The following is a 27,360-nucleotide window of genomic DNA, read 5'->3' as shown; positions in this document are numbered from 1 at the left end:
TTTGCAGGAAACCAGACTAGTAAAATACCTGTTCCTTAGTTACTTACCTTAGTCAAAGCCACTTTGTACATTTTTGACTGAAGTGGTTGAGATTGTAGCCACTCTGACATTCTTAAATGTCTATGTAATTATATGTCCAGCCACTATAAACCAGGGGTGGGCAAAGGATTATTTTTTTCCCTTTACCTCATCTAAATGTGATGTGAGCGTCTATTTAAAAAAATAAAATAAAAATCATATGTGGCTTTTGAGCAAGGCCGTTCCTTGAACTCTGCAGCAGACAGACAGACATACACATGCAGAGACGAACACAATGCAGTGGCCAGAAGGGGGAGCTGCGGTGCGTGTCCATAATGCGGATGGCGACTTGAGCCTCATGCAGACCTAGATGCTCGGACATGTGCTGAACATGCGACAGGCGCAGCTGGGAGGAGACAAACGGCCGACTGATATGACCGCACACATCATCACGAAAGACTCGAAGAAACGCATAGTCCTTCCAAATTAAGTGCTGAGATTCAAGGTTTGAACGTACTGGCTGATTCAATAGAGCTTCTTCCCTCGTTCGTGATTACGTGGAGGGTAGAAATGGTGACTACAGTGAGGAAAGGAACGTCAAAGTGCACACACGGAAAGAGCGGGGTAGATGTCAACGCTAACAGAAAGAGAAAAGAGACCTCAGTCACTCCACGAGAAGCTGTGAGTGCTAGCGGTCTGCGACAACATGAAGATAGTAGAAGTCCCCGAGGAAGGAAGGCGGTGCTTCATCTTTATGAAGACCGGGAGTCCACGGAGGAAACGAGAGCAGAGAAAGTGAAGCAGAGTGAGGAGAAAGCGTTAAGTACTAAAAGCGCTTTGAGGAGGGAAAATTAGTGCCAATACAATTAGTTTACATTTGAAAGCGAGGGTTAAACACTCCTCATGGTCAATAGCCAACACAATAGGTACACCTGCACATTTAATTGTTCTTAGAAACAAGAGCTGTATTTATAAAAAGGGAATGCAGATGTTTTGAATGACAATACCACACAGGTACTACTGTTTAGGATTGGCTTTTAAGTTTGTTGTTGTGAAGCAGTGCATCATATCCAAAAAACAATGCCAACAATAAAAACAGGAATGAATAATTAACATTTTTCCACGGGCAGAATTTGTGATGCTGCTTTTACTGTTTGTGACCAGGAGACCCACATTATTTTCCTTAGATAAATCCCACCGCACACCACCAAACAAAAACGTGTCAAAGAGAATATAGACTGAAATCACAATGCGTTTGTTTCAACTCATCACTAATTTACCTGACTGGTAGAATACAAATAGTTTTTTTTTGTTTTTTTTTATGAAACGTGGGTGGTTGCAGTAATTGAAAGCGCATTTGCAGTAAATGTCACTTTAGATCATGAACATTAATATATTATTTGCAGTAAATGTTTTATCATTATTACACTGAAAATGGATAATTTCTCAGGGCACACCTGTTGATCTCTCCGGTTGGCACAATACAAGTGTACCTAATGTTGTGTCCCGTTTGAATTTCTTAAACAGCCCGTCGTGTGGACTAGCACGTTCACATAAAAAAAAAAAAATTAACCCATCTTGAACACATCTTAGATGTGCTTAAATCCAACAGAAAGAAAGAAGCGCAATTTAGCAGGTTTGATTACACACAAAGAAAATAATAAACAACCTGGGAAAGAAAAGGTGTTTGCATGCGTGTGTATGTTACCTGCTGAGTAAATGGGTTGAAGGGCTTGCGGAAGGCGGCCAGAAGGATCTCTGGCAGGAGGCTGAGCACGACGAGCAAGATGATGACCAACCAGGCTGACACTGAACTCAGCATGGTGGCAAACACAAAATACATACGCTGCTGCCTCAGGAATGGCCTGCAGGAGGGCAGAGAGCACAAAGGTTGACACCGGCTGCAAGAAACAACAACAGTCCAGATCATCTGTTTACTCACCAAATAATTCCTCCCCAGAAGAAGCTGAAAAGCATGTAAAATGCAAGGGAGCCCCATATTACTAAGTGGTTGACCCATGTCCAGTGTCGTGTGTCCAGGGCAAGCTAGGAGAAGACAGGACACAAAAGAACAAGATGAAACATTTTCCCGCCAAACATGCGTGTTATTAATCAAAACAGCTACTCACCTTCAATGTGACCGTGAAGACGAGGACGGTGAAGACGATTGTGCCATATGACCAGTTCCCATAAACCTGGATGCAAAGATACACATAGCACATGAGCTGTAGAAATTCACAGAGCAAAGCGTGCGAGGAGCGAAAAACAAACCTGGCCGTTTTCCGGCAGGGCGGCGTTCCTGAACAAACATCGCACACCGATGAAGAAGACCAAACCGTGGAAGACCCCGAGTAACGTCCAGTACATGAAGGGCCTCCATCGCAACATGGCATTCTTGCGAATCTCTCTGCACATGACCCGTGCAAAAGTAACATCAGACATTTCACTTAAATGATGATGGTGACATTTCATATCATTTATGCTTGGATGCAACTTTAATGGCTCTATCTATCTATCTATCTATCTATCTATCTATCTATCTATCTATCTATCTATCTATCTATCTATCTATCTATCTATCTATCTATCTATCATGATGACTGATTAAAGCATTGCAACAGCAAAAAAACAATATATTTTCAGTATTATTAAATAAATAAGTAACTTGTATTTCACAACAAAATCTCCCCCACATTCCTGAAAATTATCTCAGCCTCCGACTGCGATCTAAGGAAGATTCCAGGGCGTACCTGTAGAGGGGAGCATTGTTCAGCAAAGCCTGGATGCTGATGTGCTGCTCCAAGAGGCTGTAAGCCAGGATGGGCATAGAGGTGAAGCAGATGTTGTACATCGTCAGATAGGCTGCGTCATAGAGGGGCTGGGGAGGACGGCCACAATGGATGACAAAGGGGTGGGGGTGGGGAGGCCAGGGGTTATTATCAAGGAGAGGACAAAACTGATACACATACGCTCATTAATCTAATACACGACAGACAAAATGTATCGTCAACTTCACAACTCCGCAATGACCGCTAGAGTGTGATGTCGACTAGTCGCTGACCATGTGGAGTGACGAAGCACAGTCACTTGCAAACACAGATGAGTGAAGCTGAATGAAATTAAGTCTGTCAACTTAATAGATTCAAATTATAACCACCATGCTGGAAACCGCTGCTGTGGTAAGCCGGCCCCGAACGAAGGCTGCTTTCCATTTCCATTGAACCAAGTTAAGTAAAAGTTTGCTAGCAAGCACATTGAGTGATAGGATATTTATTCTCCTGCTGGAAATACCATCCAGGCCCTTCCTTAGTTAACAGGTTTTCTTACTTGTAAACATCAGTTAGTTAGTCCAAACCTTTCTTATGTTCATGAAAGATTTACAGCAAATCGATGTGGCCTATTTAGAGGGTATAAAAGGCCACTTGATAGATAGATATCTAATATTTAATTTCAGAACTCTAGCTGCAGTCTAGGATAATGCTATGCTTACACGCCGGACATTTTTACTATGATTGAGGCAACATTTCTGCATCTAGCATGGATGGACGTGCAAACATCTGAGGGCAATAACAAAGGGTCAATCAGAGGGAAAGATGGGGCGGAGCGAGTTTAACAGCCACTTGACGATCACTACGTTTTTGAAACTTTCAGGGTTCTCATTGCGTACTCACCTGCTGAGAATGGCCGCAGAAGAACTGGTACAAAAACTGAGGTAAGATGAAGCACAGGTTCTGTGGGGAAAATGGTCGATTGTGAAGATCATCTCAAAAGCATGTGTAGGGGATAGGATAAAGTGTTTTTGCTCTGCTACCTTGTAGAAGAAATACTGAACCAAGTGTGCAATGCGAACATAGTAGAGATGTCCATGGGCCAGCAGGAGTTTCTTCAGGTGCTTGAGTTTGGGGATGGCGTAATCACTGTTCCTCACCGCCTGCCGACCCTCTTTACCCTTGATGCCTGAAATATCCAGAGGAAATGAGAAGCCAAAGGACTTTCTTGTGTCAGATTTAGCATGAGAATTCTTACCGATGCCAACATGAGCTTCCAAAATCATGCTGACGTCATTGGCACCATCACCAATGGAGAGGGTTATCGGGTTGCCTTTAGAGTTCTTCACCAGTTTTACAATCTGAAGAATGGAATGAGGCAAGCAAATGAGAACTCTGAAAGGAATTGAATTCTTTGATTCAGTAGACAATGGAGGAATGGCCCATGTTTTCCCTGACCTGGGCCTTTTGCAATGGAGCCATGCGGCAGCAGAGCACAGCGGTGCAGTTTTGACAAATCTGCAGGAAGAGGTTCCTGTAGTGGCTGGAGTTGGAATCGGCGGAGTTGAGCACCATTGATAGAGTGGCTCCATCAATAATGAAACCATAGTCGTGGCTGGTAACCGACCAGTTCCTGTTTGAAGAAAACACAAAGGATTTAAGCACTGGAAAGAATGCCACACGCTCATTTTTTTTAGTGCAGTGATAGTGTCACAACAATGAGTAATCAAATTAAATTTGGTAACCAAATTGCCTCAAATCAACATGAATTACATAATATGGTGAGCTGTGTGCTCATGTTTGTGAGCTACTGTACATCACCACCAAAGTTTAGACAACCAACCCGCTGATGCCATTTTCTAAGGCCGGCGAATCCTGCACCGCTTTCTTGTGATACTCGAGTAAGAGCTCGTGCAGTCGTTCCTCGCGCTTTTGACCTCCTTCATCCAGAGTGCGCACCGTTAGCTCCAACAGCTCGGTGGTCATCTGAAACAAGCGACAGGCAAAACAGGTAGACTTTGCCGTCTCCATTTTGTCTCCCGTCAGGACCCAGATCTTAATGCCGGCCCCCTGCAGAGCCTCCATTGTTTCTGCGGCCTCCTCTTGAAGTCTGCAAAGAATATTTGTACTTCATTAACAAAAGCAAACCTCCCAGAGAAAATCCCTAACTTTGTGTGTATGTACTCGATTTAATCACAAGATGGCAGTATCATCTCACGGGAAAACAGTGAAGAGGTGACCGTGTCCTGAGCTTTGTGACGTTTCAATCTCACACAAAACAAAACACACCCACCTATCTTCAACAGCAGTCGCGCCGATGAGACTCATGCCGGTCTCCACTTCGTTATAAATGGCCACGAGCTTTTCCTCCCTGCCCTGCAGAGCCAGCCTGGCTTCCCTCAGGCCTGCGTCCACCTGGGCGTACTCCTCCAGGTCGAGTAGTTTGTAAGCCACACATAGTGTTCTGTAGCCCTCCTGCATCACAAAGTACATCGCGTCCAAGAGAACTTGGAATAAATCTCTATTTGTCAGATGTGCGAGGATGTGTTAGCCAGCCCACCTTTGCGTTCCGCTCCACGTGCACACGTGTCGGTTCCACTTCCTCCTGTCTGACGCGAGGGAAAATGGAGGAGTCTGCTCCCTTGCAGAAGAGCACAATATCACCTGTAGGACATTGATAAGCACAAACGTGTTGAAGGTGGTACTTGGTGGTACGTAAATAAATTAAACTCAAAATAGAAAGTTGAGACCATTCACCTGACTTGCATTTGACAATTACACTCATTCGTCTTCTCACAGGGTCAAAATTCAACACATGAAGCAACTCATAGCTGAAAAGAGAGAAACAAAAAAAAATCATCCAAGAAGACCCAAATGAAGAACTTGAGTTTTTTTTTTTTTAATGTACTAACTTACACTTCGATTTCATGGCTCCTGTTGAGGATTTTCATGGCTTTACTTTCCAGACCCAGAAATTTGAAGCCATACCTGGCAGGAGGAGACAAACCACCACAACTTTATTCCAAATGGTCATTGTAAAAAGGAATCCTGCAGCGGCTCACAGCCCCTTCCTTACCTCATGGCACCCTTGACCAGAGCGACCTCATCAGGTGAGGACGCTATGAAGCCCCTCTCATCCTTAGGGTCGCTGAGTACAACGGCATCTACCTGGTCGCCCAACCCGCCACCTTGGACTGGACTCTGCTCAGGGGACTCCTTCACCTGAACCGTGTGGCACAGACAAAGGGCGCGCAGAAACAGCTCCTCGCGGTCCTAGCGACAACATTCACAGGGAAAAATCAACTCAAGTGTTGCAACAACCTTTTTCATATCATACACGTTGTGCCGCAGTGTACAAAGTGTTTTCAGGCACTCGTGCCATCAATACTTGAGAGCTGGATACATATGCTGACACGGCAAATACTGTATGTGGGTGACCTGTGAAGGGCCTTCCGGAGCACTGAGCGATATCACAGGCATCCGTATGTTGCTGCATTTGTGAGTAGTTGTCCCCCCCCCCCCTGTGTACAACAGATGGGGCGCCGCCACCAAACACCTACCCTGTCAGCTTTTTCCTTCAGTTTGGTCATGGGCCCATCTGTGACACAAAATAAGTCTGCCTCTACTTCCGAGTTTAATCCGTCTACTTCTGCGACAAAGTCTTGATGCTTGTACTGGTATCCATCGATGCAGCACTCAATGAACTCCATGTTATTCTGAGTGAGGGTGCCCGTCTTGTCCGTGAAGACATACTCCACCTGCAGGCAGCGCAAACACACACACACAAAAAAAAAAAAGGGTTGTCAATTTGAACAGTCGGTCCCATTGATAGAGTAACACTGCATTGATCATTAACCTTGCACACCGCATTAACTTTGCATCTCTGTCATCTCAGTCAGCGGGCAAATCTAAATGTCAATGGCAACTGACGGCAATTAAAAGTGCCATAAAACTAAATAAGACAAAATGACACCGACTGCTAGGGGTTACTTATTAGCCTTTAAAAGTGCATCGGTTGGAGATCACTGTCTGTTAGTTAATGTTTCATCATTTCAGCACAAGAATTTAATTGTATTATGTTGACTTATTAGGTTACACCTGCATAATTTAATTTAACAGCTACGTCTAAGATGTATGTTTGCAATCTGAGGGTGTATTCAGACCAGAAAAGTCCTTTACTCCGCTTGTTTGGTCCGGGCCAGAAGCGGATTGAATTTTTTTCGTTTGGCGCGGTTCCTATTCGGACTGTACATTTTGCAAGTGACGTATACACAGAGCACAGACCCGGAAATGGCGGAAAACATGCGAGTCTTACGCGCTGCATTCCTGCTCGGCATATTTGTGCTGTTGGTGCAGACCTTCACTGTTTGTACTCACACCTGAAGCGAAACGCACCAGAGTTTGTTTGGAAGCGAAACGAGACCACTTTAAAAAGTGGGCCTCGGTCCAGTTCTTTAATCTGCACCAGGGTTCGGACCAGCGTTCAAATCGAACCCTGATCCTTTTAAAGTGGACCAAACAGTCAGGTCTGAATACACACTAAGCCCCAATAATCTTTGTAAATACCGACCTGTCCCAGTTCCTCATTGAGGTCGGAGGTGTTGACCAGCGCCCCTTCCTGGATTTCTGGGTCAAAGAAATCCTTGTCCCAGGTGATGAAAAAGGACCCCAAAAACTTTTGCATCTCAACGGTCACGTACATGGACACGGGAATGATGAAGTTGAAGAGCACCATGAATGACAGGAAGTCGGTGAACATCTTTAGATACTGGTGAGAGAAAGAGAGCAGATTAGACATGATAAATCTTACTTTGGTGTCGCAACAATGATTTTGTTGCAATGTTGGGGTAATAAACCACTTTGTTTGGATTGAAATGTTAATAGTTGATTGGTGCAAAAGGTTAACAGTCAATGAAATGGGCAATTTCACAGTGTTGATCTGCGGTGCAGTTTTTACACTGCGTAATTTTATTAGAGCTGATCAGTAAAGGGTGAAGCTTGTAAAACAAGATTAAAAATAGGTTGCGTGACGCTGCTGCCTTTGACGTTAGCATACGCATTGTAAAATCCAAAAATAAAAAACAAAACCACTTGCCTGATTGGTGTCCCTCTCTTTCTGGGTTTTCGTATTGTACCAAGGCTCATCTTGTCCGGGCTTGCTTTGCCACACATACTTGAGCGTGGTGCACACCAGGGCCTTGCTCAACAAAATGCAAAGGTACACCAAAAGGAAGGCATTGATGGACCTGAGGGGGGGGAATTTAAAAATGCCCGGTTACCGAAAAGGTTGCTGTCACACATGGGCGACCATACTGGCACCTTGGTGTAAACTTACTTCTCCACAGCAGAGCGTTTCTGAGATTTGCCCTGATAATTGAGAGCCATTTTGGTCTCCATGCCAGTGTAAATAGCGACACCTTAAATAACCCACAAGAGTACTTACACTTTGTTACTTTTGATCATAAAACATGATGCATGAGAACGTAGACTCACCGCAGATTTTCTCAGTATTTTTTAAGGTTGCTCCTTTAAGCAGCAAGTTCTCCGGGCCCAAAGACCTGCACAGGATCATCGGTTTAAGTCAAACTGGGGGCAGTGGATTCCACATTCTTCTCATTTCATAAAATGGAAACCTGGCAGCGCAGCTGGCACTGTCTCTAAAAGGTGCAGGGACACTCGTTCGCAGGGAGACACTGGCATTTGTTTAAGCAGCCATTCGTTTTGGAGTTCCTGAATCCAAGCCAGACCCTTTTAAGTTTACCAGAGCACTACTGTTACAATGAAGGATCAATAAAAGAATGATTCGCTGACGACGCAAACGGGTACGTACGCAAACAGTTTTTTGATCCGTCTCTGACTTCAACATGTGCTTGGTGGACTAATATTGAGTGCTCTCACCTTACTACAGGCTCCTGATTGCTTTTGTAGATGTGCATACGGCCGACGAACCTGGCACAAAAAAAGCACACGCATTATCGACTTGCTGAGCAGAGATACAGACGCGCACAAAAGCGTTGGTATCCTTCTTGTCCTCGTCTCCTTCCTTCTAGTCAATATGCATTTCAACAAATTTAGTTTCAAGTTATTTCGGTAATGATTGGGAGTTAACAATGCCTCTTTTATATTACTTTCATCAGTTATTGTGATCCTTGTGTTTTTTTCCCAATAGGATACCAGAAAATTTCTACATCTGTTCAACAACTCGGACATATGACAGAAATCCTATGAATGTTTTTTGTAGACTTGCAGTGTGAATGCGGTGAATACCCACTTATAAAGGTCAGGCTGAGGCTGTTCACACTCCAAAGTGGCACTGAGGGATTCCAGATCCTTCTCTATGTCTGCAACAGTGTAGTGTGTCTGAAGATGAGGAAGAGACTGAGCGTCATGAATCCGACACAACGGGGGAAAGTAAAATCACCTGAACACATTGGGCATGGTGACAAAAGATGAACAATTTTTTCTTTTTAAATAAACCAGGAATAACCAATGGAACCCTCGTTTTCATTCGATTCGGTTTTAACACATTTGTTTTCATCCACATTTTGGCGTTTTTATACACCTGCTCAGTTTTCATTAAAAAAAAAAAAAAAAAGACAAAACTGACTCGGGCCTTAATTTCCTGAAATTGATGCATGTCCATCACGTTTTCCAAGGTCAAAGAAGACTGCCATCACATGTTCCCTCTCACGTATAAAGGTCTCCGGTCGGACAAGATGGTCCACCCTACTCTTCCCCTTCCTGAAGCCACACTGATATTCAGTCAAATGGCCTGCCGTTTCATGTACCCAAACTAGTCTATTATTCAACATCCTTTCCATGGTTTTACATAAACAACTCATCAAGGCTATTGGGTTCGTGGGGTCAGAGTGGGCCTTGCCTGGTTTGGGGCTAGGAACAATAGATGCTTCTTGCCAAGACGGAGGAACATTTCCTGAGTCTCAAATCACATTAAATATCGTCAGGAGATGGGCCAATGCATTGAGCAGTCACATTTAAGAAACAAGCACAAACTATCTTAAACAGCGCTGCTAAATAAGCCACCAGGTAACAAACCAAAGTGCAGTCAAAGTAAAATGTTAGATGTTCATTTAGGTGTTTCATTGGTCACTAGTATTTACCAATTTGAACCTCAATACTATGTATTGTTTTGTATTTTTACATAACTAACATATTATTGTGATTTACATTACTTCCTATTGGAAATATTGCTTTGGTTTTTAAACAATCTAATTTAAACACACTGGAAGAGAGTAATAACAAAAACAAAGTTACTGATCCCTATTTGTTATAGCCCTCTGTTTGGGACTATACGCCTGAAAACAATTGAAACTTACTTTATGGTTGGACTCTCCATCCAGACTAGCAGTGGTAACAAAACAGGTGTCATCATCCCGGCTGGATCTGAGCAAGATTAAATCACAGGGAAAGGTCTCATCTTCCTCCACCTCCAAAATGTCTCCCACCTAGATAAAAGTGACATTTATTTCTCATAAATGGGCACACATCCACGATGAATGTTCAAAACGGTGTTGTTGTACTTCATACGTTCGACCGACAAAAATATTAGCAGAAGACTTCCTAAAACCATCAGCATAAAAGTGAAATATATCATTTGTTTAGTGGTCAGTTCAAACGCCTTTGCCAGAGCTACATTTCCCGGGAAATTGCTATTTCTCAGCAGGCTAGCAGTGATGATGTAAGCTACCTTGATCTTCTCACTCTCCTTCCGTAGCCTCAGACCGTTTTCAAGCACTGTCACGGGGTACTTGTTCACCTCATTGTCAGCCTTGTGTCGTAGCCAGTCCTCATAGCCCTGCGGGGGACGCATTTGGAAGGGCACATTTTCATGTATATACGTCAAAGAAATTCAGACCTTCTGGGGCACTTTACGGTTAACGCTTGAAGAAAAAAAAAAGGTGGGAAATTAAAATAAACAAAATGATATTAGCGCTGCTTTATTTTACTATACAGGAACCTTAAACAAATGTCCCCTATGAGCCTTGCACACATTACATGGAAAAATAATTTATGCCTTCGGTTTGTTTTCATATCTACATGGCTGCCAACAGCTGAGTAACAAGAGTCACCCAGAAGGCCACATTGTCTTTTTTCAAACCAAAGGCCATCAAGCTCTATCAGTGGGGCACACACGTTTACAGAAGGAAGTCCGGCCACCAGTGTGCATTTCAAAGCCTCAGCGGTGTACCGACTAAAAAGTCAGTTCTTAAACAATACATCTGAAGGGGGGGGGACACAGCGGTAACAAAGACAAGAATTACGCTCATTGAAAAGTTCCCTGTGGTCAGTCCTTCAGAGGCCCCTTTTTTTGTCTTCCCTAATCAGAATTCAGCAGTAGAGCGTTATTACAAAGTCCAGAACACATTAGTCATGTACATTTCAGCAGAAAGGACAAATGGTAATAATGAGGAAGAAGTCTATGATTAGGTTAGAAGTCTTTTGGGGGAATTATCATATCCACACACACACGGCTTGCTGGACAGGATCCTACCTGCTTGATCGCCGTCACTGTAATCACAAAAAATAAGGGTAGGCCACTGGTGACTGGGCTGGTGGGGGTGTCCACTATCACCTATTGGGAACAACAACAAAAAAACAGAAAATCAAGACTGTACTACTTTTGCAAGCTTCTTTGCTTTGAATCAGCACATTGCAGAGTTTATCAGTGGCCGATGTGTCATTTTGGGAGGAATGAGTGAGGAAGTAGTTTGGTGGGGGATGCCTTCTTTCAGTAAATGCAGGGTGTAGTCTGTGTTTTGGAAACCGTGTTATTAACCCCGCTGAATCGTGAGAAAAACAGTTGAGGAATTGATGTTCAGCACGAGCTGGCTTAATTTGTCAAGCACCGTCATGCCGGAGCAGAACATCGTCCAACTCGCATTACCAGTTTGATTTTTCTGTGCACAAAAGCTGAAGCATGTGAATTTTATTTGATGCCAACGGCAGTGTTTTAGAATTTGGAGCAGGAATCGGGTAATCCCAAACAGCCTGTCACGGAGCACCACCTGACCAAAGCTTCCTGCTAAACGCACACAAACGGCCTTCTGTAACCGTCATGAGATTATCACTGGAATTTATGATCCTGCTCTCACTAAGCCAGAGCTCAATCACCTGTGAAAGCAGGAATAAAAGCAGAATACAAACACACAAACATCGATTTCTAAAATGTGACATGAGGACTAGAACTGCGCACCAAACAATTTGTGTCGTAGTAACAAGATTGACCTGTGAGAGGCAGTGTGGTGCCACAGGACATCCAGACTGCCGTGGTGAAAAAAAAAAAAAAGCCAAAAAAAGTCCAAATCACTATATTTATACTTAATCTGTCATTTTTTTTGCTTCAATTCTATGGACACCATGGTCAGCTGGACGCAGTTTAATATAGAGCCTCAGTACTGATTGTCTGTCTACATGTGTTACTGCACCGTGTGTGTTCAAGCATCCATTGAAGGTATACAAGTACATTAAGTTCACATGATTTGAGGTTTGCAATTCAACTAAAACTGCCTTGCCTCACTTCATAAAGTGACATCAGCGCTACTTTTTATCCCGTTTATGCGGTTTCATATTGCTTGTTTAATTTGACTGACTTTCCTCTGGCAATGCCATGTCTTCGTTTAACCGTCAACTTCAACTGGGAGTGGCAATGAATAACCTAAAATATAATTATAAAAATTATAATGCATTTCAAATTTTGTTGTCAAGTCGAAGAAAAACAACAGGGGCTAGTCATTTGAACATTAAAAATGGGGTCATTCGTATCTCATAAAGCAACCGAGGCAAAAGAGAAGATACAATCTGGCCTCATGAAATACTATGGTTTCAGTCCTGACTAGTTTGTAGTCCAAAGAAGATCGTGCAAAGTATGATGTATTTGAGGTTTTTTTTCCCCAAAAGTCCATAAACTTCCCCAGCCATGCTTGTAGACAAGGTCTTAGAGTTAACTTCCCAACCACCTAAATAAATAAATAAACATCTAAAAAAAGTTACAGCAAACCTTTAGTCACATGTTTAGAAAGGAGGATTGACTGATTAGGGGAAGTTTAAAACCAAAAAAACAACACCACAAACTGGGGACAGCATGTCTCTGTGATGCACCAGTCAGATGGTCAAACCACAGCACGGAAGAAAAAAAAAACAAAAAAAACAGAACACTTTCAGCCAAAAGTGTTGTTTGATTCATCATTTGTCATCTCTATTAACGATGAAAGTGGTCTATAAAAAGCAATCTGTCTTCCTCAAAATAGTCCAGTATGGACTATCTTCAGCACAACCACCATATTTGGAATAGCGTTGTGTCAACTCCCTTTGTGGTTTTAATAAAACATACTTCGAAAAAACCCGACCAGCATTCATCAATTACATCATGACACAAAACAGATGTCCTTCTATTAAACAAAACACTGGCAGAGCCTTTGCAACACTCGAGCAATACAGCGAGGTATGTTTCCCCCCTCTGCACCAAATGCAAAAAAATATATATATATAGATATATATATATATATATCTATATATATCTATATAAATAGAACATAGTGGTGTTGTCGGTGTGCCGCTGTGGTATCAGCCCAGCACAAACCTCTCGTATCAGCTGCAAAAGTGTGTCAGAGTGAGAGGCAGACAGCAAGATCCCCTCAAAACCCCCCACCCACCCTCAGGTCCCAGGGCAACGTGTGCATGCATGTTTATGTTTGCGTCATCTTCCTTCACTTCGCACTTCATCCCTCTTCACGCCACCCACCCTTCTTCTTCCTGGTTCTGCCGCCTCTTTCCTCTCTGGAGCTTTCAGTGCCATGTTCCTGTGCTCTCACGCCATTCTACTATTCCCATTTGATCAAATTCGTGCAAAGACACGCAGGGCTATTTATAGGAGAGTGGCGCTTTTTTATCAACCTGTGCCTATTTGTGGTGCTCAGAATCACACAGAGGACTTCCTGGATGCTGACGTTGGCAGTGCAGCGCTGCGGAGAGAAGTGTGTGTGTGCGTGTGCGTGTGTGTGTGTGTCTGTGTGTGAGGGAGGGAGGGACCGAAAAAGGGGAAAAGACACCAAATGACAAAAGGGGAAGAGAAGAGTTGGCTTGATGGCCAACACTTCCATGACGCCGGCTCTCACAAAGGAGTGAAAAGGTTTATTTCTGTCCAAGAGATGAGGTAAAAAAACGAGTGCATGTATACCTGTTGGTTAATCTCCCCTCCCTGCTTTCTCTGATATATTAGAGGGGGTAAAAATGAGCGGTTAGAAATAAGAAAACCCTCTAGCGACTTTGGATTAGTGGAGAAATGCCAGCCAGCCAGCCACGCTGCAGCTTGGGTTGTCAGCAAACCCGCAACACCCATGACGCCAAACGCAGCCGAGGCATTCCCTCGCCGGCCACAACATTAGGTACAGTGGCAAACTCACAACAGACCGAACCCTAAGTCTGTGTTGGAGACTGGCATAATTTTAGCAACGCTTCTTATTTGGTTTGTGGCGGGGTAGAAGTTACAACTGCGCTGCTTAATGCTGACTCTCATGCAAGTTACTGAATAACCCAGTTCACGTTAACCGTTACTTGAACACAACTCTTTAGGATCGTACGCGCAAGACAATTGCATTTATTTTGAACAAGTTTGAATGTTATTGTTTTGTTTTTCTAAACGAAAAAAAGGCACGATAAGCATACCGTTTGGAGTGGTAGTATTGGTAAAATCTAATGGATACCTATCCCTGCTCCAGTGTTAGTTGCGTCCAGCCAGCCAAACTGGAATAAGCAGGCTGTTGTGTCAACAGTTGGGCTAGGGAGGAAAGAGTCTACACCACTTGAGAATGACGGAATTTCCTTTGCGGCCCGGAGATGCTGCAGAGTTTACCACTTAGCTTTGGGCAGTCAGTCACTCCGCAGGCTCAGTCAGTCAATATGTAATGAGAGGATGCATCGGGGCGACTGTTTACACTAGGACCTGTTTGTAGCTACCGTTGCGGTGACAGCTGCTGGGTGGGTTGGGGGGTGATTTGCGTAAGCCGGAAAGGAGAGAGAGACAATGGAAGGGAGGCGACAAATGTTATGTTTTAAGACTGGTCGGTATAGACCAGAAAGCTCAAGAGGTAGACGGAATAATTGCCAATCATGCATTTTGTGAATGATTCCTCACCTGCACCAGGAAGATGATAAGGAAGTAGAAATTGGCAATTCTTCTGAACTGTTCAAACAAGTTCTTTGGTAAAAAGTTCCACACGGTATACTGCGGGAAGGGAACAAATTTGTGATTACAAACAGTACAGAAATACAAATCATTTGACGCGTATTTAATATTCACACCATGTTTGTATTCAGTCTGGGAGGAAGAACAGAGGCAACGTGCAAGAGATTAGACTGACTAACTAGAGAGACGAGCCATGCTTTGCGCTGATTAAAACTGAAGATTTATCACCTTGAATTTTGATACTCTTGAATAGTGCCAGTAAACCAATGACATTGGCAACTGTTTCAGCGGAGTACTTTGCATGTTTGGAAGTGAGAATAACTGCTGCTGATGTCATTAAGAAGGTAGCAGTGCCCTTATCTGCCAACAGGCAGACGATCTTCTTTGCCTTAGATTGGTGGGTTGCTAGGTTTGTGCGCCTGATAAATAAAGCAACTTGAAAACAAAAAAATATCTTCATTATCTACATTCAGATTTTACAACTTTCATAGATAATAAAGCCTGGCTCGTCCCCACTTTTGATGGTAGTAGTATCCGGCTGTGTGGATTAAAAAGCAATGGCAATACGAGTTGTAGCGGCACAGGTACAGCGCAAAAAAAAAAGGACACAAGCAGGAAGGAATGCTGAGATATAGTCTTCACACACGGACAAAGCAATAAGGTCGTGTTTATGAAGATAGTACATCAGATACGGGGAGGGTGTTGAAATGCAACCACAGCAAAACAGTCCATCTTGTTTTGCCAGAGAAAAGAGAGGGGAAATTAATGAGAAAAGAAAGCGAGAAAGGCGACGGCGAGGGTGGTGGTGTTGCTCTCAGTAGCCTGGTGCGACAGCAAGCGAGAGTTGGAAAAGTGGCAATGGGCCAATGAAGACTGTGAAAGCAAAAGCATGACAGAGCCTAGGTACGGAGGAGCATAAACACTACGGCCAGCGTAATTAAAGTTGCTTTATCCCGACAAAATACAAAAGGAGCCCCAATGCAAATGTCCACCCAAAACGGCGTCTTACCTTAGACGACACAATTCTGTTGTCACAAAACTTTGGCGGGATGAAAGGCTCGCTGGCAGAACATGGCGGATGACCGACGAAGATAGTCCGACTGTCGACTCTTCTTTCGTCGCCTTTAAACTGCGGGGAGGAGCAGGAGGAGTGAGCATGGCGGCGGGTGGAAGATGATAAAGACAAAAATACAGAGCAATTGGAAGGAATATTAAATAAATCTAGCACCAAAATGAAATGGACTACCAGTCGACTAGCTTGAGGTACACATGGCCGAGAAGACTCAATCCCAAACTTCCAAAGCTTAATTTGTTTTTTGGTCACTCATACTTTCCACATTTCCTGGCAATACCGTCACTGTAAAATTGTTAAAGGCAACTGGGGATCAGCTTTATCTAATAAAAAGCTTAACAGCATTTGGGTCGAGGGAGCCAATTACAATGAACATCGCATCATGGCCCAACGCCAGCGCCTGGGAAAATTAGAGCAACCTGGACAGCGATCTTACAGGATTTCAGTATCAAACAAACCTGGAGTGACAACTCAACAGAATTTCAGATGATGCAACCATTTGCTCGGCATTACGGGTGAAATAAACATGGCTTTTATGCATTCTTTAAATGTTCATACTATCTGCACAGCGGACAGGAGGACGCAGCCAAAATGTTTGCCGCCATGTTCACACCTCAGTGTGTCTGTCAAATCTCCCATCTCCATCTTGGATGGCACATCAATAAGCCCTTCTGCAGGACCACATGGACCCAGCTGGCGGCTGCCAGAGGATTAAGTGAGGGAGACGGAAAGACTGTGAAAGCGGCGAGAACAAAAGGGAGAACCTGCTTCTTTTATCATGAAACGACGACTAGCCCTCAGTAGCAACGACGGCATCCCAAAGGACCCTTGTCGTACATTTCTTACAATCAGACGGCTGAATCATTCTTCTCCTCTGTGTTCTGAAATACTCACAAACAAAAATATCACTTTTCTGAGATACATGTAGTGATTTTTTTACCTGCAGCAAGCTCTCGAGGGCGGTTTGCCCTTGAGCCATGCTCGTGTTCACAGTAACGAAAGGTTGTTGCGGGCTTTTGATATAGATTAAACACACAATTGCCGAAAAGCTGCATAAGCAAGGTCTGACTTTGCTGATGACATTCACCAAGAAATGTTGGAAGCCCCAAAGCTGAATTTACACAGTAGGCGACCATTACTCTGAATCTCAAGTGGCATAATTCGGAGATGCACCGTGGTAGTAAAAAAAAAAAAAAACTCCTGGAATGAGATACATCGAAATCAGGCCTACTGATAACGATTGGATTGGTATCAGATAGCTAGCAGTATACAGTGCCTTGCGAAAGTATTTGGCCCCCTAGAACCTTTCAACATTTCGCCACATTTCAGGCTTCAAACATAAAGATATAAAATTTTAATTTAATTTTTTGTCAAGAATCAACAACAAGTGGGACACAATCGTGAAGTGGAACGAAATTTATTGGATAATTTAAACTTTTTTAACAAATAAAAAACTGAAAAGTGGGGCGTGCAATATTATTCGGCCCCTTTACTTTCAGTGCAGCAAACTCACTCCAGAAGTTCAGTGAGGATCTTTGATGATGGGAAGATGGATGGAGCCAAATACAGGACCATTCTGGAAGAAAACCTGTTGGAGTCTGCAAAAGACCCGAGACTGGGACGGAGATTTATCTTCTAACAGGACAATGAGCCAAAACATAAAGCCAAATCTACAATGGAATGGTTCACAAATAGACGTATCCAGGTGTTAGAATGGCCAAGTCAAAGTCCAGACCTGAATCCAATCGAGAATCTGTGGAAAGAGCAGAAGACTGCTGTTCACAAACGCTCTCCATCCAACCTCACTGAGCTCGAGCTGTTTTGCAAGGTAGAATGGGCAAGAATTCCAGTCTCTCGATGTGCAAAACTGATAGAGACATACCCCAAGCGACTTGCAGCTGTAATTGCAGCAAAAGGTGGCGCTACAAAGTATTAGCGCAAGGGGGCCGAATAATATTGCACGCCCCACTTTTCAGTTTTTTATTTGTTAAAAAAGTTTAAATTATCCAATAAATTTTGTTCCACTTCACGATTGTGTCCCACTTGTTGATTCTTGACAAAAAATTAAACTTTTATATCTTTATGTTTGAAGCCTGAAATGTCGCGAAATGTTGAAAGGTTCAAGGGGGCCGAATACTTTCGCAAGGCACTGTATTATTGCTGATCTCGTGCTACACTGCATTTGTTTTTCCATCAGCAGGTAAAACCTGTTTTTGTGTGTATATAGTAATCTTTTTTTGTTTGTTTTGTGTGTTTAGACATCAGGGCTCTAAAACAGTTGATTATTGGACGACTTATAAACCTGGCAATGTAGAGCGCTTTTTGAGGTTTTTTGACAAGTCATATTTTATTAGTCCACATTTTGGTTTTATTCAGAAAATACCAATTATTTGCTTTTTTATAGTTATTAATATGCTTTAGGGAATGCAGAATAGATGGCAAAAAAATCCACTGGGTCAACGGCCGTGAAAAAACTGGCGAGGCGTGATTGATTGTGACCTGAGACCTGTGATGTCATTTTCAGTTGACAGCACGTAGCAAAATGGCTGCTGCCTGAGATGGATGGATTTTGACTGTTTAATTCATAGTCCACACTCAAAATATTAATAAGAACACAAGATTCGACTAGTTGGGCTGCACAGAACATACAATAAATACAATTCTGGAGTTGAGCTCTAAGAATAGCGAGCTCGCCTGCATACAAGAAACTCCACTGGTGACATTCGCCTTGACGCCAGATGTCAAAAAGCTGCGTTCAATGCTAACACGGTTAGCAAACACAGCCAAGAGTCATGTCAATACTAAGTAGACGGTGTTCCTTGATGAAAGAGTCTGAGCGACAAACCAATTAGATCAATAAAGCATATAAGCAGCCCTTAATGGAGCTGAATTAAGAAAGGAATGGTGCATTAGGCAATTGAGTGATCTTGAAACTTTCCATCAAAGTACATTTAGATGCAATTACGCAGTGTGAAGACGTTCTGAGGTTTATTCGGAACCGATGACCTGCCACACGCTCACTCTTTCACTGTTTCGCCACAATGGCTATACTCTTTGTTAACTCCGTCCATTTTCTGTACCACTCCATCACAATGAATTTATGCCAACAATTCAGCATTCTTTTAGCGCATTCCTTAAATATAATATATAAAATATTAGCCAAAGGAATAATATGGATTTTTAGAAGGTTGACACCCCAACAACTGATCAACCAAGTAAATGTCTCTAAAACACTTTTGTTCCTCAATTACAAAGTGAATGTTTTTTAAAGGTTTGGCTACATGGATTATTGTTTTTAAATATGCACTTTAAAGTAGCGTGATTATTACATGTATTAATGCGCACTTAAACCAGATTATTAGATGTGGACAATTGAGTGCAGGAGCTTGATTCATTTCAGATTCATCCAGTGAGCATGGGAGCTAACCTATATTTGATGGATGGTTCATCGCATCAGCTTGGAAGTGTGTCAGCGCCACCGATGAAAGTAGGCCAAACATTTCAGATTCATATTTGTGACTTTAACCACACAAGCAACCGCTTCCAAATGCACCACTTTGGGTATGAAACATTTGGCAGAAGCAATAATGATCTACAGTTTGAATGTTAAATAGGTTTAAATACTTTTAGAACTTCCGAGTGCTAAAGTGGCATATTTTAACTCGTGATTTAAGTCAGGGGGAAATATTTTAAGGTTTTAATGTCCCATGGCAGACAATCGAGGGAATGAGCTATGTCGGCTTATCGGGTGGAGTGAAAACTTTTGGACAGTTGTACAATTTCACACAATGACATTTCGGAATATGTCACTGTAGGTGAATACTACGAATTCCTTTTGAATGGTGGACATAGTGCAATTCAAGAATAGAAAGAGGTTAAAAAATAAAATATTTTCGAGACAATGAGTGTACCGTAATTTTCGGACTATAAGTCGCACCGGAGTATAAGTCGCACCAGCCATAAAATGCCCAAAAAAGTGAAAAAAAAACATATATGTATACAAGTCGCTCCTGAGTATAAGTCGCCCCCCCACCCAAACTATGAAAAAAACCGCAACTTATAGTCCGAAAATTACGGTAATTTCGTGTTGAGTGAGAAAAACTGAGCATGCATAAAGTATCTAGACGCTAACTGTGCGTTTGGTAAGCTTTCGGGCAGCAAAGCGGGACAACCCAAAAGCAAAGAAAGTGTGTCATAAAGCTGCACAGAAAACCCATGAGTGAAATGTGCTTCAACACATTTAATGAGGTGTGAGAGGTTTGAGGGAAGTGGAACTAAGCTCGGACTTCTTTATGACCTGCACGTGTTCGTAATGATGAACGGCACTTTGAAGACGGACGCAGCAGCTGATATGGCGCAAACGCCATCATGGCATACAAATGAGTGAATCAATAAACATTTAGTTCTTTACATTTCTATTACTAACTAATGCCACTTTTTTGATTTAAGTGGAATGGAATGTATGTTTTGAGAATATTTATTTTTGAAAAGTTAAGCACAGGAGTTGTTTGGATTTGAAAGCATAGGGAATAAAACCTTGAAGGACGTCATGACGGGCAGTCTGCTAGTCAATCTAAACGGCACTTGCGTTTGAACTTCAACAATTCTTTCGAGTCAATCTAAACAGCACTTCAACAATTCTTAACCACTACTAGCATTTATGCTAGTCGATCCACCTCATCAGCCAGTCGTCATTTTCTTTTCCAACTTCCAAAGAGGAAAAAGAAATCTTGAGACTTGCATACATAAGAGGCTTTAGGGAGCAACATCTGATCCTGTGTAACGCGTACAACCAAATACAGATAGGATAAGATGAAGCTTTTAACTATATTGGTAGCAAAAAAAAAAAAAAAAAAAAAAAAAAAAATCAACTTGAATTCAATTCTTTAACAATATTGCTTCCAAGCACCAGGCAAAATGTACTCGGCGGTACACGAGGAGTCCATTTCTGCCCTTTAAAGAGTACACTCAACACTAACGTACCCCACGGGGATAATTATTACACTCCACGGCAACTGCAGTACAATTCCCAGAGCTCACAGGGAACAAAAGTGAGGCGTCAAGGGTACAAAAGCATTACCGGGTACAATGGTGCCATTTCTTATCCTGAGGAGACGCGGTTGTCTTGTCTTGTGACTCTTGCAGACAATACGCTTACACAACTCACTGCGTGCTAGTTCGACAGCAAACTAACACATTGCATCCTCTTTTTTTTTTTTTTTGGTTATACCTCAAAGACATCAAACCCCAATGATAGTCTTTGTCACACCATTTATTCATCATTTATTCATTTCCTGTGTGACAAATTCTTACTGTGGGCTACAAAAATCCCTTTGTATAGTTGTTTTCAAAATTACTGGAGCTGAAATTAATCACAAACTAAATACCATTGGTGTGTGTTCAGATTGTTTCTACCATTACAACTGACCAAAGTTACATTTTTGGTCTCTTCAAATGTATATGTCTGGGCATTAAAAAGTAATTTGACAGTTGAACGGATCAATGCCGGCGGACTATAAAGTAACTGCAATTTAATGAACACACTCTCACTTTAATAATCCACATTAATATTAATCAAGAATTTGATAGAAGGCCAGTACCACTACCCGGTGGTGAAAAGGGATTTACCTCCATCCTATCCAATGGCATAGCAACCCATATCAGAGGCCACTTTTGGTGTTTGCACACACTGATGACCCAAGTAACTTCAACTAAGGCCTGATCTGATAGGCGTTGTGAGGCTTATTGTTCTGTGAGGATCCCAGCAGCTGTACAAGACACTGAGTGTTCTGTACCATGGGCTGGTACTGGCCTACATCGCACTGAGTCCCTCGATGATTGGGGGGGGTTAGGTCAGGGGCTGCTTCCACAGATTGTTCTTCGAAGCCTCGCAAAAGCTGCACTTGGTGTTGCGTTAAAGCTACTTGAGCAACTCACCTGTTGTGTTCGAATGCAAGTGTGGAAATACAAAAGGCGGTTTGTGACAAAATAACAGTTGGCTACAATGGATGAGAGTGTACTAGATAGTATTTGGAAAGAACGTCGGACAGAAAAAAATAATCCTAACCACAAATGTACGTGGGTTCAATGTACAGTGAAACCTTAGCAGTCAAAATGCCTGGAGGTCATAAAATACAATGATAATCATCATCATAATTTCCCTCTTGATTATCCTCTCAAGGATAAAGACCAATATAAAAAGAATTGTTTCATTGTGACACCATCACAGAAAATGGCAATTTATGCAACTTTAAATGGGGAAATTAGTTTAAAATATGAAGTCAACCTGCGTCCTGAAATGTTTCACTACTTGGTTTTGCTGCTTGTTTGTCTTTGTGGATTGAAAAGGAATGAAACAATAGCGCTATCAATAAAAAAAGATAAAGTGAAGCTAATGTAAAGCATTAAAAACACCCTTGAAATAGGAATGAAGATTACATTTGAGCAGACTAGAACTAAAGGATGGAAGCTTTAACTGGGAATAGATTTTATATTCACTGGGAAAGTTGATCTATTAACTTGTTTCTTTTAAAGCATTTGATTCTGTGGGCTTGAGGCCTGGTCTGCAAATTAGTATGACTTCTCTGACGGCACCCTCTTGACACACTTGATAGGAATTAAAAGAGGAACTGACAAAAAAAAAAATACATATTCTGGGTTCCTGGGGAGAAAAATCTCCAGTTTACGCAAAAAGTAAGGACACTTCAAGCTGCAGTCTAGTCACACTTTAATCTATAATTAAAGAGAATTTAAAGTAGCATGTGCGTGGCCATAAATGGAGTACGGTTTTTCAGGCCAAGCGCCTTGTTGCCTGCGCTCTCCGGACTATTTCTGTATGCGACAAATCGCCATATTCAGCTACACAACCAATCACGGCTCAGCTTCAGAAAACTGACAAGCCGTGATTGGTTGTGTCCTGAAAACTGAAAAAAAGTCAGTGAATTTTAACTAATTCCACTTTCTATGAATTGTGACTAGCTGAAAATCGCACGTTTACATGGAGATAATCGTTGTCAGCAGTTGCCCAAAGGGTGTGTTGACTATCTGAATGTTTTGTGTCCAGGAGGTGGGTAGCACGCTTTTTTTTGTTTGTTTCCCACACGCTCGTTAAATCCTTAAATGGATGTTTCAGTTTCACCTTTCTTCTTAACGGGTACTGCATCATTTCAGCTGAGAATGGCGCATATGTATACAGACATCTCTGTATCTATTCTCTTCACGCCACTGTTTGAGCGGCAGAAATTCTCTGGAGGAGCCTTTATGCATATATGGATGATGAGGATGCATTTGGAGTGCCACAAGCCTGGCGAGGCAACGCGGATCAGGCGGGAGCAACCATGTGCGAGATAATTCAAAATAAATGAAGAAAGCTGAATTATTCAGACGTACAAACTGAGAATTCAACCTGGCTTTTGAACAGAAATGGATGAGCGCCAAAAAATGACGGTCGCCTTTTAGCCCGTCCATCAAGTAAGATAAAAATCCACCCACTGGTTTCACTCAAGGTTCGGAGTTGAGTGGAGTCAAGGCTGCCCGTCACTATATTTCATCACGGTACAATCAGCCAGTGAAACTGCGACATTACATTTTCCTCCCGTTTGTTGCAGACGAGCTCTGTAGTGCAGTTGGCCGACCGCACAGGCAGCAAAACAAATGAGCGATTTTTGAAGGTGGATTGGCCGGCTAACTTGCGCTGTGAGAATAACGGCGGTTAAGCTGAGCAGTGAGAATCAATATGCATTCTAATCAAAAAGGGCCTAATAAATCACACTGTCCTGTCTCGCACTGTTTGTGCGGCCTTCGGACGCTCTCAGCATTTAACTATTCACCAAAGAGACAACTCTGTCTGCTCAAGGACTATTGTCTCTTATCTGTCAATAAAGGATTCACGACGCGTGTCTGACGAGTTGCATGAAAAAGTCACAGACTAGACAGCAATTAAGAAAGAAAGAATCACTTTTAAGTAAGAGTTTCTTAAACTGTTCATTTTATTGATCAGACTGGAGAGTCTTAGTTCAAAAATCAAAATGGTTTTTGTAAGAAATGATTTTTGCATGATCAAAAAACACCAATCAAAACTAAAAATTAGAGATGCAGGTATTATTAGCATCCTCCCATTCCACACTCTAGTATCTGGAACTTTGAATGTGTGTGGCTTTAAAAGGCGGGGTTTAGTGACTGCATCCCAACTCAATTGCTTCGAAACTGTCATGGCCATTAAGAATTACAGAACACCAGCGATGGTCACCACTTAATGATTCAACTACTTGGTGGTCGAAAGAGAAATGGGAAGTTGAGCAGTACCCGTTGAATAACTGTTATACTGTTGATCAAGGGAACGTCTGCGAATGTCCCTGCTCAGAATTTTCTGCGTCTGGAATGCAGTTGCTTTCAAGCATTCATATGAAAGAAACAATACTGTGAAAAAGGATTGCGTTTGACCTTGAATGTTGCACAGTTGTGAGTTGTCGCAGGTTTGCTGCTACTACTACTATCGCCTTTGTGGCAGGCTCCACCTCTCTGAGAACACAGCGTTGCCTTCAAGGGCTTCAACCAACATCAAAGGAGACTGTGGGATTTTGCATTCCTGTCAGAAGCATTACAACCTCTGGAACCCAGACACCCCCACCACCACTCTCCCCCCCGCCCACTCGAGTGCCTGGCAAAGAGGGAACAAAATATAAAATCCAGCCTTGCTCATTCTCATGCTATTCTCAATGCGTCTCCCAGAAAATACACATGGAGCGAGAGTCAAGTGAAAACAAACAACATGGCTCATCTGGTGATTTGGGGAGAAGCACTTACGCGGTTCCCCATCCCCGCTCGTCCTCCCCCGTGGGTGAGCACAGGGTGGTGTGATTTAGGAGGCCGAGATAACAGCGCTGTGCGCATCCATGTCTGAGGTCTCTGCACAAAATCTTATTTACAGCTCACAGCGAAAGGAAAGTACAGCAGCAATCCTCTCCCGCACGGAGCGCATTCGAGCTGACCTGGCAAGACTTGAGAGATGGTCACACATCGGCGTTATTTGTATTTCCTACCTACGCTTGCAGACGCTGTACGGTTCAGGTTGCTTGTGCCAACGGGTTACTATAATGAACAATGTGACTTCATTTCTGCTTTTTTCGTGCAACTCCGAAGTCATTTCTTTCCTGTGAAACTGACATCAGCGATTGCTTGAGCGATATGAATTTGGTGGGAATTTGGAGGATGGGCTTTGTCGACCGTCCATCCTCCAAAACCCTAAAACTATAGCAGATATGGTTTCTTAGTTATATGACGACTTCCTTGAAAGAACACTCAAGCAATCCCTCGCCGTATTATACACTAATTTAGATGCGCTGAAAGTTGTACCATTTAACAAGATCTTACACCAGAGTTGTAATGATTCTGAAAGATGTTTAGAATACAAATAATAATGCACCAATTTGATTTAACACAATCACAATTTTACTACAGTGCTGAATTGGCCACTTTATACGTGTATTGAAGGATGCTTCCGATATCGTAACGTTCTCTACTCAGTATCGGTGACAACTCGTAGTGGTATCGGGTGTGGTATTGACAATATCAACAAATATAAAAATCAGTAATAAACGTCCTTTTTTTATTTCATTTGTGGGATCCAGTTTACCAAAACCTTGCTGTTATACAGTAATTCTAGGAAGGTGCTTCTTTTTCTTTGCTTTTAAATGTCTTAATACGTTTGCTTAAAAATATTTTGTTTTAAACGCATTCCTTAACATGTGGAGCACATTGAGTTACGGTGTATATGAAACAAAGTTGCCTTCTTGCCTCTCGAAGTCACACACGTCTATATTTGTGAAGCATGGCGACGTTGTACCAACAATTTGATAACTTCAGTAGCCGTGGGTGAGTGAGCTGAAGGAATCCCTGCGTGCGTGCGTGACCTTAAAATTGGGAAGGGGTGAGGGGGGGTCAACTTGCAATGGTTCGTGACTCCCTGACTCACGTGAACTTGCCTCGCTAAGCCCTCTGCCACCGGGGTTCAATATCGTCCGATTGAGCCCAACAGCTGTGAGCAAACAATTTATACCCAGCTCGCAAGCAGCACTTAATAAAGCTAGCTTAAGATCCAAACCAGGCGAGAGTGTCATGAGATAACCCCGCGTGTGTGCGGATGTCAGACAGTCACACACACTGATACATACCAGTCGGTTGAGGCTTCTTCGTAGCATCTTGATTTCCTCAACTCTCCCCGGCGGCTTCGGTTCCACTGTTCCCCCGCCGCGCGCCCCAGCTCGAACAACTTTACATGTAAATATTACTGAAGCTAGCTCCTCCTCGGCTATCTATCTTCTACTCTACGGACGTTAGTTGGAAATTGCGCGGCGGCGACGCTACATCCTCTCCCTTCGTCTTGTAGTCGTAGACTCTGCCACCTCGTCACCATTCGCATCCTCTCTCGCCCAAGAGGCTCGGCGTCGTGGTTCTCCCGTCGCGCTTCTTCTTCCCTTCAAGGCTCCGGGCTCGAGCCGACGCGGACATCTCGCTCGCTGGTTGACTGGCGGCTGCCTGGCTGACTGGTTTGGGCGCCCTGTTGCTGCCGCCAGGAACCGGGTTGACTCGCGTCTTCGCCTGACTCACAGTGATACCGGAAACTGCCGTTAAAATCGGTGAACTTGTGATTACCGGCGACGCGTGCCGGTGGCGTCACCACCCGAGCGAAGAAGTCTCCGTGAGTGGAGTGGAGCGGAGTGGCCGTCTGCTGGTAGCGTCTTTTTCCAGTAAAGGATTGCTCGCCCCTCCCGACTGAAGGTGCGGCAACTTTGCCCCCCGGTGCACTCTGGGTAACGTGGTCCTGAGGACTACAAGAGCCGCTTCCGCAATTCCCTTCCTCCAAGTGAGCATCTGATTTGAACGTGAGGTGTGACGTCAGGTTGAATGGTGATTTTGTTTACGTCGTTACATTCAAACCTTTCACTTCTTTTCATCCAAGAACTACATTGCAGTACCTTAAAATTTGGGTTTCCTCTTAGCAGGTATGTTAATATTGCACCACTGTTCAAAAGTTTTAGGTCACTCACAAATGTCCTTATTACATTCTGTATTTGCATATTGTATCTCTCAATACATGAAATGAAATGCATCTTCCATATATATATAACCTGTTTTATCTGCTGCCCTATAAATGAATGAATAAACAAATAAATACATACATAAATTTACAAAAAACATCCGTTGGAAATGGTGTACTGTGGTGTATTGCATTCCTGTTCATCTATTTAAAAAAAAAAAAGCAATTTACTATATTGTATGTATGTTGAGGCGTGGTA

At 42.8% G+C, this 27,360-nt stretch overlaps 1 protein-coding gene across 7 annotated transcripts in view; it reads right to left on the bottom strand.

The window, feature by feature from the left end:
• Nucleotides 1-26,821, bottom strand: part of atp11c (ATPase phospholipid transporting 11C) — a 31,637-nt gene extending 4,816 nt beyond the window's left edge. For 5 of the 7 annotated variants that reach the window (XR_005099296.1, XM_037263093.1, XM_037263098.1 and 2 more), the window contains exons 1-28: nucleotides 26,236-26,820; nucleotides 16,001-16,120; nucleotides 14,941-15,030; nucleotides 11,299-11,379; nucleotides 10,495-10,602; nucleotides 10,124-10,252; nucleotides 9,058-9,146; nucleotides 8,685-8,735; nucleotides 8,280-8,344; nucleotides 8,122-8,203; nucleotides 7,882-8,032; nucleotides 7,357-7,554; nucleotides 6,347-6,544; nucleotides 5,863-6,059; nucleotides 5,703-5,774; nucleotides 5,544-5,617; nucleotides 5,347-5,450; nucleotides 5,080-5,261; nucleotides 4,630-4,896; nucleotides 4,245-4,419; nucleotides 4,045-4,147; nucleotides 3,830-3,975; nucleotides 3,690-3,749; nucleotides 2,769-2,896; nucleotides 2,290-2,425; nucleotides 2,148-2,213; nucleotides 1,961-2,064; nucleotides 1,727-1,883 (exon numbers count right to left, since the gene is read on the bottom strand). Coding sequence is in view for 5 of the 7 variants with exons in the window: in XM_037263093.1 (XP_037118988.1) it covers nucleotides 1,727-1,883; nucleotides 1,961-2,064; nucleotides 2,148-2,213; nucleotides 2,290-2,425; nucleotides 2,769-2,896; nucleotides 3,690-3,749; nucleotides 3,830-3,975; nucleotides 4,045-4,147; nucleotides 4,245-4,419; nucleotides 4,630-4,896; nucleotides 5,080-5,261; nucleotides 5,347-5,450; nucleotides 5,544-5,617; nucleotides 5,703-5,774; nucleotides 5,863-6,059; nucleotides 6,347-6,544; nucleotides 7,357-7,554; nucleotides 7,882-8,032; nucleotides 8,122-8,203; nucleotides 8,280-8,344; nucleotides 8,685-8,735; nucleotides 9,058-9,146; nucleotides 10,124-10,252; nucleotides 10,495-10,602; nucleotides 11,299-11,379; nucleotides 14,941-15,030; nucleotides 16,001-16,120; nucleotides 26,236-26,262 (3,360 nt within the window). In the remaining 2 variants the exon portion in view is untranslated. Of the gene's footprint in view, nucleotides 1-677; nucleotides 769-1,726; nucleotides 1,884-1,960; nucleotides 2,065-2,147; nucleotides 2,214-2,289; nucleotides 2,426-2,768; nucleotides 2,897-3,689; nucleotides 3,750-3,829; nucleotides 3,976-4,044; nucleotides 4,148-4,244; nucleotides 4,420-4,629; nucleotides 4,897-5,079; nucleotides 5,262-5,346; nucleotides 5,451-5,543; nucleotides 5,618-5,702; nucleotides 5,775-5,862; nucleotides 6,060-6,346; nucleotides 6,545-7,356; nucleotides 7,555-7,881; nucleotides 8,033-8,121; nucleotides 8,204-8,279; nucleotides 8,345-8,684; nucleotides 8,736-9,057; nucleotides 9,147-10,123; nucleotides 10,253-10,494; nucleotides 10,603-11,298; nucleotides 11,380-14,940; nucleotides 15,031-16,000; nucleotides 16,121-26,235 lie in introns of all 7 variants that reach the window. The other 2 variants (XM_037263095.1, XR_005099297.1) reach the window with 2 other exon arrangements.
• Between the last annotated feature and the right edge of the window lie 539 nt (nucleotides 26,822-27,360).

Source organism: Syngnathus acus, chromosome 10 (genome assembly GCF_901709675.1).
Source record: "Syngnathus acus chromosome 10, fSynAcu1.2, whole genome shotgun sequence".
NCBI classification, from domain to species: domain Eukaryota; kingdom Metazoa; phylum Chordata; class Actinopteri; order Syngnathiformes; family Syngnathidae; genus Syngnathus; species Syngnathus acus.
Note: the sequence above shows the minus strand (reverse complement) of the source record. Positions and strands in the feature narration are given on the sequence as shown.